Source organism: Giraffa tippelskirchi, chromosome 9 (assembly GCF_054371585.1).
Source record: "Giraffa tippelskirchi isolate mGirTip1 chromosome 9, T2T-mGirTip1v1.2.pri, whole genome shotgun sequence".
Lineage (NCBI taxonomy): Eukaryota > Metazoa > Chordata > Mammalia > Artiodactyla > Giraffidae > Giraffa > Giraffa tippelskirchi.
In genome coordinates, this window is record NC_137283.1 from 1,884,401 (window position 1) to 1,898,461 (window position 14,061).

The 14,061-nt window shown below is 40.3% G+C and overlaps 1 protein-coding gene across 23 annotated transcripts in view; it reads right to left on the reverse strand.

Moving 5' to 3' along the window:
- The window catches only part of SLC4A7 (solute carrier family 4 member 7), a 114,797-nt gene that overhangs the window by 10,113 nt on the left and 90,623 nt on the right, over nucleotides 1-14,061 (reverse strand). For 17 of the 23 annotated variants that reach the window (XM_081529511.1, XM_081529508.1, XM_081529504.1 and 14 more), the window contains 5 exons: nucleotides 13,617-13,778; nucleotides 13,220-13,471; nucleotides 10,607-10,675; nucleotides 9,097-9,270; nucleotides 3,287-3,418 (listed from right to left, as the gene is read on the reverse strand). In XM_081529511.1, the coding sequence (XP_081385637.1) occupies nucleotides 3,287-3,418; nucleotides 9,097-9,270; nucleotides 10,607-10,675; nucleotides 13,220-13,471; nucleotides 13,617-13,778 (789 nt within the window). Of the gene's footprint in view, nucleotides 1-3,286; nucleotides 3,419-9,096; nucleotides 9,271-10,599; nucleotides 10,676-13,219; nucleotides 13,472-13,616; nucleotides 13,779-14,061 lie in introns of all 23 variants that reach the window. The other 6 variants (XR_014065241.1, XR_014065238.1, XR_014065240.1 and 3 more) reach the window with 1 other exon arrangement.

The following is a 14,061-nucleotide window of genomic DNA, read 5'->3' on the forward strand; positions in this document are numbered from 1 at the left end:
AGTATAAGCAAAACCTCATGTGGATGAGGCGGGGGTTTCTCAGTCTCAGCAATACTGACATTTAGAGCTAAACAACTGCTTGTCCTGGGAGCCAGTCCTCTCTATGGAGGATGTACAACAGGCCATACGTGGCCAGTAGCAGCCCCTTTTCTGACCATGACCTCAAGCTGAGAACACCTAAGCTAAGAAACATGAGCCCAAACCATGACGCAGTCAGCGTGCAGATGGAGAGGGGGCAGCACAGGAGGCTCGGAGGGAGCACCTGTCTTAAACAAAAATAAGATTAAAAACAAATAAAACCTAAATTTCTCAGCACTCGCTGCAGCTCAGTGTGGTGCCAGGGGAACCTCCTGGATGCCATCTCCGGGTAGCACTGCCCACTGCTGCCCCCACAGTCTCTGACTCCGCTGCCAATGCGACAGCTCACGCTCAGCAGCCTCTCTGACCTGGCACGGGATGCCGAGGACGGGAAGTCTATGCCGGGCCAGGAGAGACTAACAGAGCTCCTGACAACCGTGCAGCCATCGCACAAGGTGACTTTAACCTGCAAGACCCCTTTTCCAGGACAAAAAGGAAAAACTCTGTGTTTAAGGCAGCTCTACTTTCGTTCTGTGATAGGCAAATGATCTTACTCTAAGTGACAACAGGAAGTAGTAAGCAAGCAATTCTACCTTTTTATAAATAAATTATATCCTATCTGAAAAATCATCAAAAGCTTATGTTTACATATATATATATAGCCTTGAAGGAAACAAAATTCTTAAAAATTTTGGAGATGACTCAATTCAATTGTTTCACAATTAGTATCCTCACTAAAAAGTCACAATTTTTATTTAAAAGTAAACATAAAACCAGTAATTTTGCCATAAATCAGCACTGAATAATCAAACCATGAAAAAAATGCCAACAAGTTTCTAAAAGCATTTGTCTGCAACTTTAATAAATGCTTTTTCACAAATACTTTGCAACATAAGTTATAAATTGTGCTGATTTCTCTTAAAAATTAGAAGAAAAAAAAAAAAAACCCAGCAATTTTGACATCTATTTAAATAGGACCACAACTTTTAAAAATGTATTATCTTATCTTTGATTTTCAAACAATATTCTGACTGGGAAAATGAAGTGAGGCACTTAAACCGGCAGAATCATCTATGCTACATAATTCAAGTGTCTATGTTTCCTCCATAATTGGCTGCAGCCCTGAGCTGGTTGTTAAAAAATTCAAATTCAGTATAGAGCATGCATGTAAATCTCAGTATACAAATCAACTAAGGGTACATAATACTGAATATAAAAACTAAAATTTTACTATATTTTCTATAAAAAGATATCTACTTAATGTCACTTTTGTCCTTTTTTTATGCCAGATTATTAAAATGCTGTTAAAATGAAAATGAATGCTAAAATGTACTCATGTACATTTAAGGTTATGTTAGGTGCAAGACTGTGATGTAGAATTATTCTGTGTTATCTATGTTTTAATACTGGTAAATTCTTCAGACTGTTGATTTATGTACATATCATATGTAATTTTTTTAAAGTATCTCTTTAAAAATTTAAAGTATTTAAAGGGCAAGTTGGTAAAATGGGTAAGAGCCCATGTTTAGGACAATCTACTTACTAATCTCTCTTTCTTTCTGTTTCCTTATTTGCAAACTGGGACTAATAAAAGTATGCACACTTTTTAAAGTAATGCTCAAAATTCCCCAAGCCAGGCTTCAACAATACGTGAAACATGAACTTCCAGATGTTCAAGCTGGATTTAGAAAAGGCAGAGGAACCAGAGATCAAATTGCCAACATCTGCTGGATCATCGAAAAAGCAAGGGAGTTCCAGAAAAACATCTATTTCTGCCTTATTGACTGTGCCAAAGCCTTTGACTGTGTGCATCACAATAAACTGTGGAGAATTCTGAAAGGGATGGGAATACCCATCTCCCCAGGAATACCCACTTCCCTAGTGGCTCAGACGGTAAAGCGTCCGCCTACAATGCGGGAGACCGGGGTTCAATCCCTGGGTTGGGAAGATCTCTTGTAGAAGGAAATGGCAACCCACTCCAGTATTCTTGCCTGGAAAATCCCATGGACGGAGGAGCCTGGTAGACTACAGTCCATAGGGTCGCAAAGAGTCGGACACAACTGAGCAACTTCACTTTCACTATGGGAATACCAGACCACCTGACCTGCCTCTTGAGAAATCTGTATGCAGGTCAGGAAGCAATGTTAGAATTGGACATGGAACAACAGACTGGTTCCAAATTGGGAAAGGAGTACGTCAAGGCTGTATACTGTCACCCTGCTTATTTAACTTCTATGCATGAAGCACAAGCTGGAATCCAAATTGCTGGGAGAAATATCAATAGCCTCAGATATGCAGATGACATCACCCTTATGGCAGAAAGTGAAGAAGAACTAAAGAGCCTCTTCATGAAAGTGAAAGAGGAGAGTGAAAAAGTTGGCTTAAAACTCAACATTCAGAAAACTAAGATCATGGCATATGGTCCCATCACTTCATGGCAAATAGATGGGAAAACAATGGAAACAGTGACAGACTTTATATTTTTGGGCTCCCAAATCACTGCAGATGGTGACTGCAGCCATGAAATTAAAAGACACTTACTCCTTGGAAGAAAAGGATGACCAATCTAGACAGCATATTAAAAAGGAAAGACGTTCCTTTGCCAACAAAGGTCCGTCTAGTCAAGAGCATGGTTTTTCCAGTAGTCATGTATGGATGTGAGAGTTGAACTATAAAGAAAGCTGAGCGCCGAAGAATTGATGCTTTTGAACTGTGGTGTTGGAGAAGACTCTTGGGAGTCCCTTGGACTGCAAGAAGATCCAACCAGGCCATCCTAAAGGAAATCAGTCCTGAATATTCATTGGAAGGACTGATGGTGAAGCTGAAACTCCAGTACTTTGGCCACCTGATGTGAAGAACTGACTCATTGGAACAGACCCTGATGCTGGGAAAGATTGAAGGCAGGAGGAGAAGGGGACGACAGAGGATGAGATGGCTGGATGGCATCACTGACTCAATGGATGTGAGTGTGAGTAAACTCCGGGAGTTGGTGATGGATAGGGAGGCCTGGCGTGCTGCGATTCATGGGGTCACAAAGAGTTGGACACAACTGAGTGATTGAACTGAACCGAACACTTTTTAATAATAAGGTTCTTAGGAGGATTGAAGGAGTTGATTCCCACTGAAGTGACTATAATAGTGTTTGCTACTTGGTACAAAACATTAAACAGTAAGTGAATAGTGTACATTTGAAATTTTTTTTTTTTACCTCTTTCTCTTTTTTCTTTTTGTCGTCTTCTTTCTTTTTCTTACTTTCCGGCATGAGATCATCAAGCCAACTAAGCTCTCTCTTTGTGAAACACAGATCCATGAGTTTGCGAACAAAGACTAATGCAAGAACCTTAAAAAAGTAAAGGGAGAGAATATTCAGTAACATCTAAAAATATACAAATTATATCACCTGGAGAAAAAGTGTTTATCAAATCATAAATAAAAAAGCACTTCATATAGTTTATTGTAAAGTTACTTTATACATCATCTTATTTCAAAGAAACTTAGTCACCTATTTATCTTTTTCAACTTTCTGCTCAAAGCTATAAAGAAAATGATATTTTTAGCCTTTTCCTTTGTAAGTCCCTTGAATTCTGTATAAAATTATAAAGCAGATTAAGCATAATAATTATCTTCACAAACAAGATTATTACTTTTTATGATGACTTTACATTATATAAGTAGAAATAATATTTACAATCTCTTCAGCAAAGCATTAGAGAATCCACTTTCCAGCATAAGGTTTTATTCTACAAATTATGTTTGTGAAAAAGACAATATTCTTTAATTTGCTTTTCTTTGCTGCTAAGAGCTTCCCCGTGGCTCAGCTGGTAAAGAACCTGCCTGCCAATACAGGAGCCACAGGAGATGCAGGTTCGATGCCTGGGTTGGGAAGATCCCCTGGAGAAGGAAATGACAACTCACTCCAGTATCCTTGCCTGGAAAATCCCACAGCAGAGGAGCCTGGTGGCTAAAGGTTGCAGATGTTTTCAAATGTTCATTGGGAATTTGATTTTCTCTCTCTTTTTTTTAACTTTTTAACAATTTTTATTTTATATTTGAGTAGAGTTGATTTACAATGTTGTATTAGTTTCAGGTGTACAGCAAAGTGATTCAGTTATACATATACACGCATCTATTCTTTTTCGGATTCTTCTCCCATACAGAATACTGTTATTCCCTGTACTATACAGTAGGACCTTGCTGTTTCTCTATTTTATATATAGTAGCGTATACATGTTAATCCCAAACTCCTAATTTATCCCTCCCTACCACCTTCCCCTTTGGGAACAGTCAATTTGTTTTCTATGCTTATGAGTCTGTTTCTGGTTTGTAAGTAAGTTTCTTTGTATCCTTTTTTTTTTTTCTAGCTTCCACAAATAAGTGATATCATATGATATCTGACTCTTTCCGACTTACGTCACTTCATATGATAACGTCTAGGTCCATCCATGTTGCTGCAAATGGCACTATTTTGTTCTTTTTATGGCTGAACAATATTCCATTGTGCATACACACCGCATCTTTTCCATTTCTCTGTCAATGGCCATTTAGGTTGTTTCCACGTGCTGGTTGTTTCCACATGAACACAGGGGTGGCACGTGTCTTTCTGAATTATAGCTTTTGTCTGGATATATGCCCAGGAGTGGGACTGCCGGATCATACAGCAGCCCTGGTGTTTTAAGGAATCTCCATAGTGTTCTCCATAGCGGTCGCATCAGTTTACATTCCCATCAACACTGTAGGAAGGTGCCCTACTCGCCACACCCTCTCCAGCACTTTTAAACAATTTATTTATTTTTGGCTGTGCTGGGTCTCTGTTGCTGCGCATGGGTTTCCTCTAGGTGTGGTGCTTGGGCTTCTCACTGCAGTGACTTCTCTTGCTGAGGAGCATGAGCTCTAGGGTGTGAGGCCTTCAGAAGTTGTGGCACGTGAGTTTCAGTTGCTCTGCAACATGTGGCACCTTCCCAGACCAGGGATTGAACCCACGTGCCCTGGCCTGGCAGGTGAACATTTTTTTAAAAAACCACTGGACCACCAGGGAAGTCCTGCAGCATTTGTTGTTTGTAGACTTCTTGATGAAGGCCATTCTAACCACTGTGAGGAGATACCTCACTGTAGTTTTGATTTGCATTTCTCTAATAATTAGCTTCCCAGGTGGCACAGTGGTAAGGAATCCATCTGCCAATGCAAGAGACACCATGTTCAATTCCTGGGTCGGGAAGATCTCCTGGAACAGGAAATGGCAACCCACTCCAGTATTCTTGCTGGAAAACTTCAATGGACAGAGGACCCTGCAGGCTACAGTCCATGGGGTCACAAAGAGTCAGATACAACCGAGTGCCAACGCAATAATTGGCAATGCTAAGCATCTTTTCATGTGCTTTTTGGCCATCTGTGACATGTCTTCTTTGGAGAAATGTTTATTTGGATCTGGGTTGTTTGCTTTTTTGATACTGAGCTACATGAACTGTTTGTGTCTTCTGGAGGTTAACCCCTTGACAGTCACATCATTTGCTAATATTTTCTCCCATTCTGCGGGTTGTCTTTTTGTTCTGTTTATGGTTTCCTTCACTGTTAGAAGTTTGTAAGTTTGATTAGGTCTCATTTGTTTATTTGTTTTTATTTTCATTACTCTAGGAAGTGGATCTAAATAGACATTGCTGCAATTTATGTCAAAGAGCATTCCACCTAGCTTTCCATCTTCTGTTCTTACTGTTTCTTACCTTTTGCCTTTTTTTCCAGTCGGTTTTCAACTGACTTCTGTTCATGAATTGCTAAAAGTTCTGTGTAGTTTGGATAGAAACTCTCTGTCTTATATGTAACAAATATTTCCTCCCAGTTCACAATCTCATTTTACTAAGGACATACAAAACAATTATCATGTGGTCAAAAATACCATCTTTCTCTCACTGTTAGATTTCCCTACCTTCTTTGAAAAATTATCTTCAACCACTCAATTATAAGAATAATCTTCTAAATTTTTACCATAACTTGTTTTAACATTTAAATGGTGAATTGATTTGCTATTCCTTTCAGAATATATTACATAGTAACTTTATTTGGGCTTCCTTTGTGGTTCAGCTGCTAAAGAATCTGCCTGCAATGAGGGGGAGCTGGGTTTAATCCCTGGGTTGGGAAGATCCCCTGGAGAAGGAAAAGGCTACCTACTCCAGTATCCTGGCCTGGAGAATCCCATGGACTGAAGTCCATGGGGTCACAGAGTTGGACACGACTGAGCAACTTTCACTCACTCACTCAGCAACTTTATTCAGCTCCCAGGATGTAGTCTAACCTTTTATTATTTTTCCATTTAAGTGAATTTACTGCCTTTAATGAAATAATCCACTTATGTTATTCAGGTGGTAAATTCTCATATATTCTGATAAATTTCTGAAGTCATTAGTCCTGTTTTCAGATCTATTTGTCAATTCTTCTGAGATTTCATACTGTGTTAGCCATGCTGACTTGATGGCAACTTGTAAATATTCAGTTATCAAAACACTATGGCTTTAGCACAGAGTCAAGTCCTTCAACCCCCAACCCAACCAGGAATTCTGAATTATAATGATCTCTGTTTTGTTATTCCCTGATATTTATTACAACTATATTTTCCTTTAATATATAACTTACATATCTAAAAATATCATATATAGAGTTTGATGCTTCTGAAAAATACGTACACTATTGTAACCCACACCCCAATAGGATACAGAATATTTCCACCATCCATGTTGTGGCTCTGGCATCTATTTTTCTCTATGAACTTTAAAATTACCCAGTTCTCACTGATACCATCCTTCTGCCCCAAACACACAAATACACATGCAAATAAAATTAGTAAACTTCACACTTGGAAGTGATATTTTAATAATACTAATAAGTACCCAAAACAAAGAATATGGTGTATGTTTCTTCCTGTTCAGGTCTTAATTTTATGTCCTTCAATATCGTTAAGGGCTGACTTACGTCCCTCTGGAAAACATTCAAGCGCCAGGCCCCAGCACCTCTCCTAAGGCTTTATTTAGAAACAGGGTTGCTGCAGATGTAAGGAGGCCACACTGGAGAGAAGGGGTCCTTGCGCAGCACTCTAGCGTGTGCTGAGACGGTCACAGGACGACACGCTGACCACACAGCACAAGCCCCCACAAAAACAGACCAGAGTTACGCAGCTGCAGGCCACGGGGCACCCCAGGCTGTCAGCAGAGGCCAAGGAGAGGCAGAGGAGGCGGCCCCTGCCGGCACCGGGGCAGCAGGGCCCCGGCTATACCTCGATGTCCGACTTCTGGCCTCCAGAACTGTGACACAAATTTCTGCTGCTTTAAGCCTACGAGTTTGTTACACGTTACCAGCTCTAAGAAATTAATACAAATACTACTGTACTTTTTTTTTCTTTAAATAAGTATCTCCTTTTCAATTTATTAACTATTTTATAGTTTTTGGTCACTATTATGAGTAACATTTTTTCATTTCAATTTTTAGCATTATTACTAAGATAGAGCCTGTATACTGGTTATCATGCTTTCTTGTATCCAGCTACCGCAACAAAATTCTTACTAATTCTATTAAGAGATTTTAGTCTTTTTTGAGTCATTTGGGCTAATATGTATACAAACAATGCTATCATGTCACTACACCAATTATTATATTACTCTTATATCACAGTCAGAACTTTCAGTTCACACTGTTAACACTGGTAAACACTGGGCTCCTCCCTCTGCATTGGGGGTAGGCAAACCCCAAGCCCCTGGGACAGATCCATTCCACCGCCTGCTCCGCATGGCTTCTGAGCTAAGAACAGCTTTTACAGATGAGCATTTACATCTAATCTGATGAAAGGAACAGTAACTTTTAACTAACTCCAATTAAGTGAGATATTGTCCCAAATGAAAAATTCCCTTCTTCTCATTGGCAGTCTTTCATTTAAAAAAGGCTGTACAACTACGTTTTGAATTTTATCAGTAAAAACTGCGGAAATTCCTCTTTTGTTATGTGAGTGTCTATATAATAGTCTAGTGGCCTTCAAAGCCGACCCTTCGCATAAAACAGTTTACTGGCTTCTACTCTAGACGCTCATGGATCGGTACAGACTCGTGTGCTGTTGTCTTAAAACCCCTCAAACCACAGCTGTGCTTATGCATTTTTTCTGTTTCTTAATCTTGTATATTTTACTCATTATAAAGGAGTTATCCATTATTGATCTTTACAAATAAAAATTTAGTTGCATTTAAGTCTTCTTGGAAAACAAGGGCAATGGAGGGTGTACATTTTCCTACATGTATAACTTGAGCTCTGTCTCAAAGATAGAAGTTATTCATTTCAATATCTCCCAGATGGGTTTTCCTATTTTTTTTTTCTTTTAACTCAGTTTTCCACCCCGGGTTTATTTCAGAATTTAGTCTGTAAATACTGAATATTTTTTAGTGGCTTTTCAATATTCATTCATAATTTAATTTATCTGTGATCAGGGAATATTACTTGGATAATTTTCAAAGATTTTCTTTGTGGCCATGTACATAAATCAGCTTTTACATAAGATTTGCAAAAGGATGAATAGTCTCTATTTGCAAAATGCAATTTTGTAATGTGATAATTTAATGAATTATATTGATTCCTATTAATATCATCTATCATCTGTATCACTTTCTAGCTTCTAGATCTATTAATTTCCTGCAAGGATGGACTGAAGTAGCCTATGAAAGACACAGCGTTCCAGCTGCTCTGCTTTGAGGTCAGCCTAACATCTGTCTCATAAACGTCCTAAACTCTGAAGCTGTTTAAAAATACAAAACACTATTCTACACCCTAGGACTATAAGTAAAAACAAAATAGAAAATGACGAGCAAAATTCAATTTTGAAAACGATGGGTTTCTTAGCCAGAAAGGGCTAATTCATATTTCAAAACCTCTGAGGTTCTTAAAATCCTTTTCTCAAAGTTAACTATAAATATTAATAAGACAACTGCTACCAACACACAAAGACGTTATTATTAATAATTAGTAATAAAGTCTGAGAAAAAGACTCACCATCATGGGGAAAACGACCGCAGCAGCAGAGGCTTTTATCACCCACAGGAGGACCAGACAGGTGAGCTGGACGACGGTGAAGATGTGGACCTTCCACAGGGGCACGTAGCGCAGGTAAATCAGGTCGGGCTGGTGCTTGGCGGGCATGCCAAACAGCTTAATACGGTCAAAGAACTGCGTATCAAGTGGAAAACAAAGCAGGAAAAGGTTTTCCACAAAAATGGCATCTCTGCTACTTAGGAAAAGGAACTGTATCTACTCTAGGGGAAGTTCCCTGGTGCTGATAGTCCTGATCACACAGGAGAGTACTTCAGTTGACAACATCTTTATCCAGGAGAAAAAAATCAAGGCAACCATTTGAACGAATGTAATTCATGAATCAGAAACTCAAGTCGACATGTTTTAAATTGGGGAAGTAAACTATCTCCACAAGTTTATCTATGAAAAAATGCACAACTCATGTAATCTCTGACCTCTTTTTGTAATATGTAAAATAAAAGAGTAAGAATCTCCTAAAGTTCTTTCTAGATCCAACAGGACTGATTTTTATGAAAACACTCTGAGGTAACAATCACCAATCCTTCATTGACTGAAACAGAAACCATGAACCATCTCCCGGGTCTCTCTGAGCTTCAAGCTCCTCATTTATAAGCCGGGGATAAGGGCAGCCCTGCACACCTCACAAAACTGTTACAGAACAATTACAGGAGTTAATGAGACCGTCTCTTGACCACTGGAAGGTAGGCCCTGGGCCGTGTTGAGAAAGGAAGGCTGCTGCGTCTGAGACGCCTGGCGCCCCGGAGCTGGCCGCGGGGACCACACGCTGTTTGCGGCCGCGGCCGGGGAGGGCTGCCAGCGCCGCCTGAGCAGCTGCACGCCCTACACTAAGACTGGGTCCACGCCAATCCTAACGCGTTCCCTCAGCCTGCCCAAGAAACGCTACAAACAAGACGAAACGGAGCAGTGCAAGCCCTGGATTCTAGCCTGGGCTCCACCGCTTAGTGAAAAATCTTCAGTGAGTCTCCTGCTTCACAATTTACAAAATGAGCATCTGTCCTTTCCTTCTTCCCAAGGTTGTTTTGAGGATAACAGAACATCGCCTAGTACTAGGCTCTACGAACTGCCCACACAAACGCAGGTGTTGCCATGGTTACAGAAAACTAGTACCTGCATTTCCTTTTCAGCAACTGAAACTGCAGTTCTAACATGCCAGAGACAGCCCTTTTTCCCCCATTCCAATGCTTTTAATCCTCCCTCTTACTATATTAGCCTTCATTGGTAGTTACTTTTCATTAGCTTCAATTAAAATATGTAAGGACACAGGTCATGATGTCACTTTCAGGGGAAAAAATGTACAATAATTATTTAGAAAATGTGGATTTGAAGTCAACAGTTAATCTGCCCCCAAAATATCAAGGTTGAGAATACACTACTACCATCACAAAAACAATCGTTGCAAATGCAAAATGTTTAAGTTTTTCTACAAAATCATTAAATGCTTACGACTTGCCTGGATTCCTTTTAATGAGGAAACTCCCATATATAGGAAAACACCATATAGAACAGGCATTGGAATGAACTGGAAGTAAAATGACCACAATTAGAACTCATGCAACTAAAGCAATTTCACATAAAAGATACATAAAAACATTGTGAGTTCCTATGAGATAGATTTAAAAGATGTTTCAGTGATGACCGAGGGTTCCCTGATGGCTCACTGCAAAGAATCTGCACAGGAGATGCGTGTTCGATCCCCGGGTCAGGAAGATCCCCTGGAGGAGGAAACGGCAACCCACTCCAGTATTCTTGCCTGGAGAATCGCACGGAAAGAGGAGCCTGGTGGACTACAGTCCATGGGGTCACAAAGAGTCGGACACGACTGAGCTTCACACTCAGTCAGTGATGACACTTGTGATAACGGTGAGCACACACACTTCAGTGATGACACCGAACTTTTCTACAGACAAGAAAAACGCTAGGATACAATAACCTTCCTGAAGAATTGTCTTCCACACGTTCTAGTCTAAGAAGGGACTATGTTCCACGGTTAAGAGTACAGGCACCACAATCAGACTATTTGGCTTAAAAGCCCTTTTAACCTCTTACTGAGACTTAACCTCTCTTTGTTTCAGCTTCTGCATCAGACTGTCTTGAAGATTAAAAAACTTCAAATTCACAGAATACTCAGAATAGCACAAGGTGCACATACTAAACCCTCAGAAAGTGTTAGCCGTGACTGTCAGGGTCGCCACCCCTACTGTGACTGGTAAGCAGCGCCATTTACTGAATATGTGTAATAAATAAACACCACTCCCCAAAGGAACGTTCTCACTACTTCAGCAGGAAGTGGGATCCCAAACTGCCTAGGAGTCCATGCCCAGGTCTTCCACAGGAAGGCTAGCAACACTGGCTCAAACACCACATCAGCACTCACCCAGGGAGAGACCTCTGAGGAAAGGAGACCCCACAGGTACGGAGGACCCTCCTCCCAAATATTTTTGCTTATGTGGATTCTATACTTAGATATATAAATAGATGAGCAGGTAGGTGTATGGGAAATAGATACTCACCACATTAGAAATTAAAAGAAAATTTTTAAATAGTTATTCTTAGTTCATTTCAAAATAATAAACACCTTACAAGGTCATGTAAAGAGTGCACTTTTACTGGAAAGCCGTAATTTGCAAAGAACGTGAGATGAAGTGAGAAGAGCAGCACTCCTCTGCGCTCCTGTAAATCTCTTTAGTGGGTGGCTTAACGGAGGACCCCACTCTCAGCCTGTGTCTACGCTCGGCATGCGGGCGCAGCGCGCGGTTCTGGCCAAAGGCTGTGAGGGCAACCCCGCCTCACACAGGCACACGCCTGGGCAAGCGGGGCTTGCAGACCCCAGACAGTGTGAGGGGCGACCAGAGGTCCTTGGGCGAGACTTGGAGAGTCACTGTCTTAGGTAATGAGAATCACTACTTTCACTATTTCACTAAAGATAATCAAGTTAGAAATAACATTATAAAAGCATGTAGAACTGTAATGGCATTGACTAACAAAATATCTTAAAAAACAAAGGAGTAAAAAGTTTACTTCTAGAGAGCTGCTTTTGGAAAGTGAGAGAAAACAAGCTTTTCATTTTAGAGCTTTCTTGACATTCTACTTGAATTTTTCGGCCTATATGCAGTTAATACTTTAAAATGTTTGAAACTACTTAAAAAAAGGTAAAGGGCGACCTTTGTCAGCAGGGGGCAGCGTCCCTCACTCCCTTGCCGTTCCAACACGACACTCACCACCATGAAGGGTGAAGCGACTGCCCATCTGTCTGCCTGTTTCACCAACCAGACTGCCAAATGCTTCAAAGCAGACAACGTCCTATCTGTTATTGTCTCCTCAGTAACTAATAGTACAGAAAGGACTCAACAAATATTTGGCCAATTAGTTGGCTCCACAAAAGGAGGCCAAAGAATTCTAGTACTAACAGCAATTTTTTTAGTTAATACGTAACACACATGCATACAATGCTCCACATTTGTATTTTAATTTATAAATAGTTTACAAACAAAAAAACAATGGAGTTGAGCTCTTTCATGATGAACAGAAAATACCAGATTAGATACTTAGCTGGGTTTGCTATGACTGTTTTTTTGTTAAGTTACCAGATTCAGTAGAAGATGTATAGTCAACCTCAGATGTGACTAAAAGATATGAGTGCCACTACTCATATCTCATTTAGTTCATCAGAAAGAATGTATTAATTCAATTAATAGCAGTATTATTTTTTACATTTCAGTTAAATTACTGTTTCATCCACCCTTCAGTATTACTTCCTCTAATACGCTTATAAAATCCTCTAGGAATATTCTTCTTTTAGATTATAACTAAGCCATAGATGAACTTCTTGCAAAACTCTACAGTCTTTAATAGCAGTACCCTTTCACTTTCACATTATTTTTCAAAAGGATGCAATCTAACCCCTATGCCTACCATAGCAACCACCATTCCAAAATATTATTCTCCAAGTAAACTCTACGAAATGAAACTATTTTAGATATTTTAATGTTTCATTTTCATACCACCAAGTATAAATTTTATGACAAAAAAAGATTTGTAAAACATTGTAACAAAGAGATTTTACCTTTAGTACTGAGGTCATGAACACAGACAGGCCCATTAGAATAAAAATCATCAGCCCTGTCACCCGCTGCTCACGAATGCCCAAAAACTTGGGCTGCTCCCCAGGAGCGGAGCACTCAGATTCCACCTTCAGGCTGTTGACATGACTTATTGACAACACTGTTGCAGCCACAAACCACGGAAGTCCCATGACAGAGCACACTCCCAGCATGACACCGACCACAAGCAGGTCGAGGTGGTAGCCAGCTCCTTTCTGAAGAGGGAAACCAACACGAATACTTGTCAGCACATATTGTTCTTTCAGGTTCAAATTCTGCACTACTCACAAGGAGAGAAGACACCAATCTTCATCACCTCCCACGCAAAGAAACAACTCCTGGGACACACTCTTAAATTACCTTCAACTTGTGCTCCTTTCTGTTGATGATCACCGCTGTAATTTGCTGATCCATGAAGATGAGAATGGTGCAAAGCAGAGCTGGAATGGCAGCTATTAATAAGGTCCACCAAGGGTTCTCTCCCAGTGGGCTTATGATCCAGCCCCTATTTTTATCAGTAGGCTGTTAAACATCGAAAAATTCAAAGGAAGAAAGAAAAGTTTCCTTCTAACAGCACAGACTGTGTCTACCCCCAAGAAATGCCAAGGGGTTGGAAAGAATTGGACTCAACACTGGAATATGTTGTGAATTATCTGCAGAGGCGCTCATGGGAAGTTTCTTGTCCCTGAGGCAGGCCCCTGTGCACGTGACTGAGCCCCTCTTTCCATCTGGAGGTGGAATCTGCTTCCTCCCCTTGGACCTGGGAACCAGGCCATGGTGACCCTGTGATTCCTGAGTCCTGACC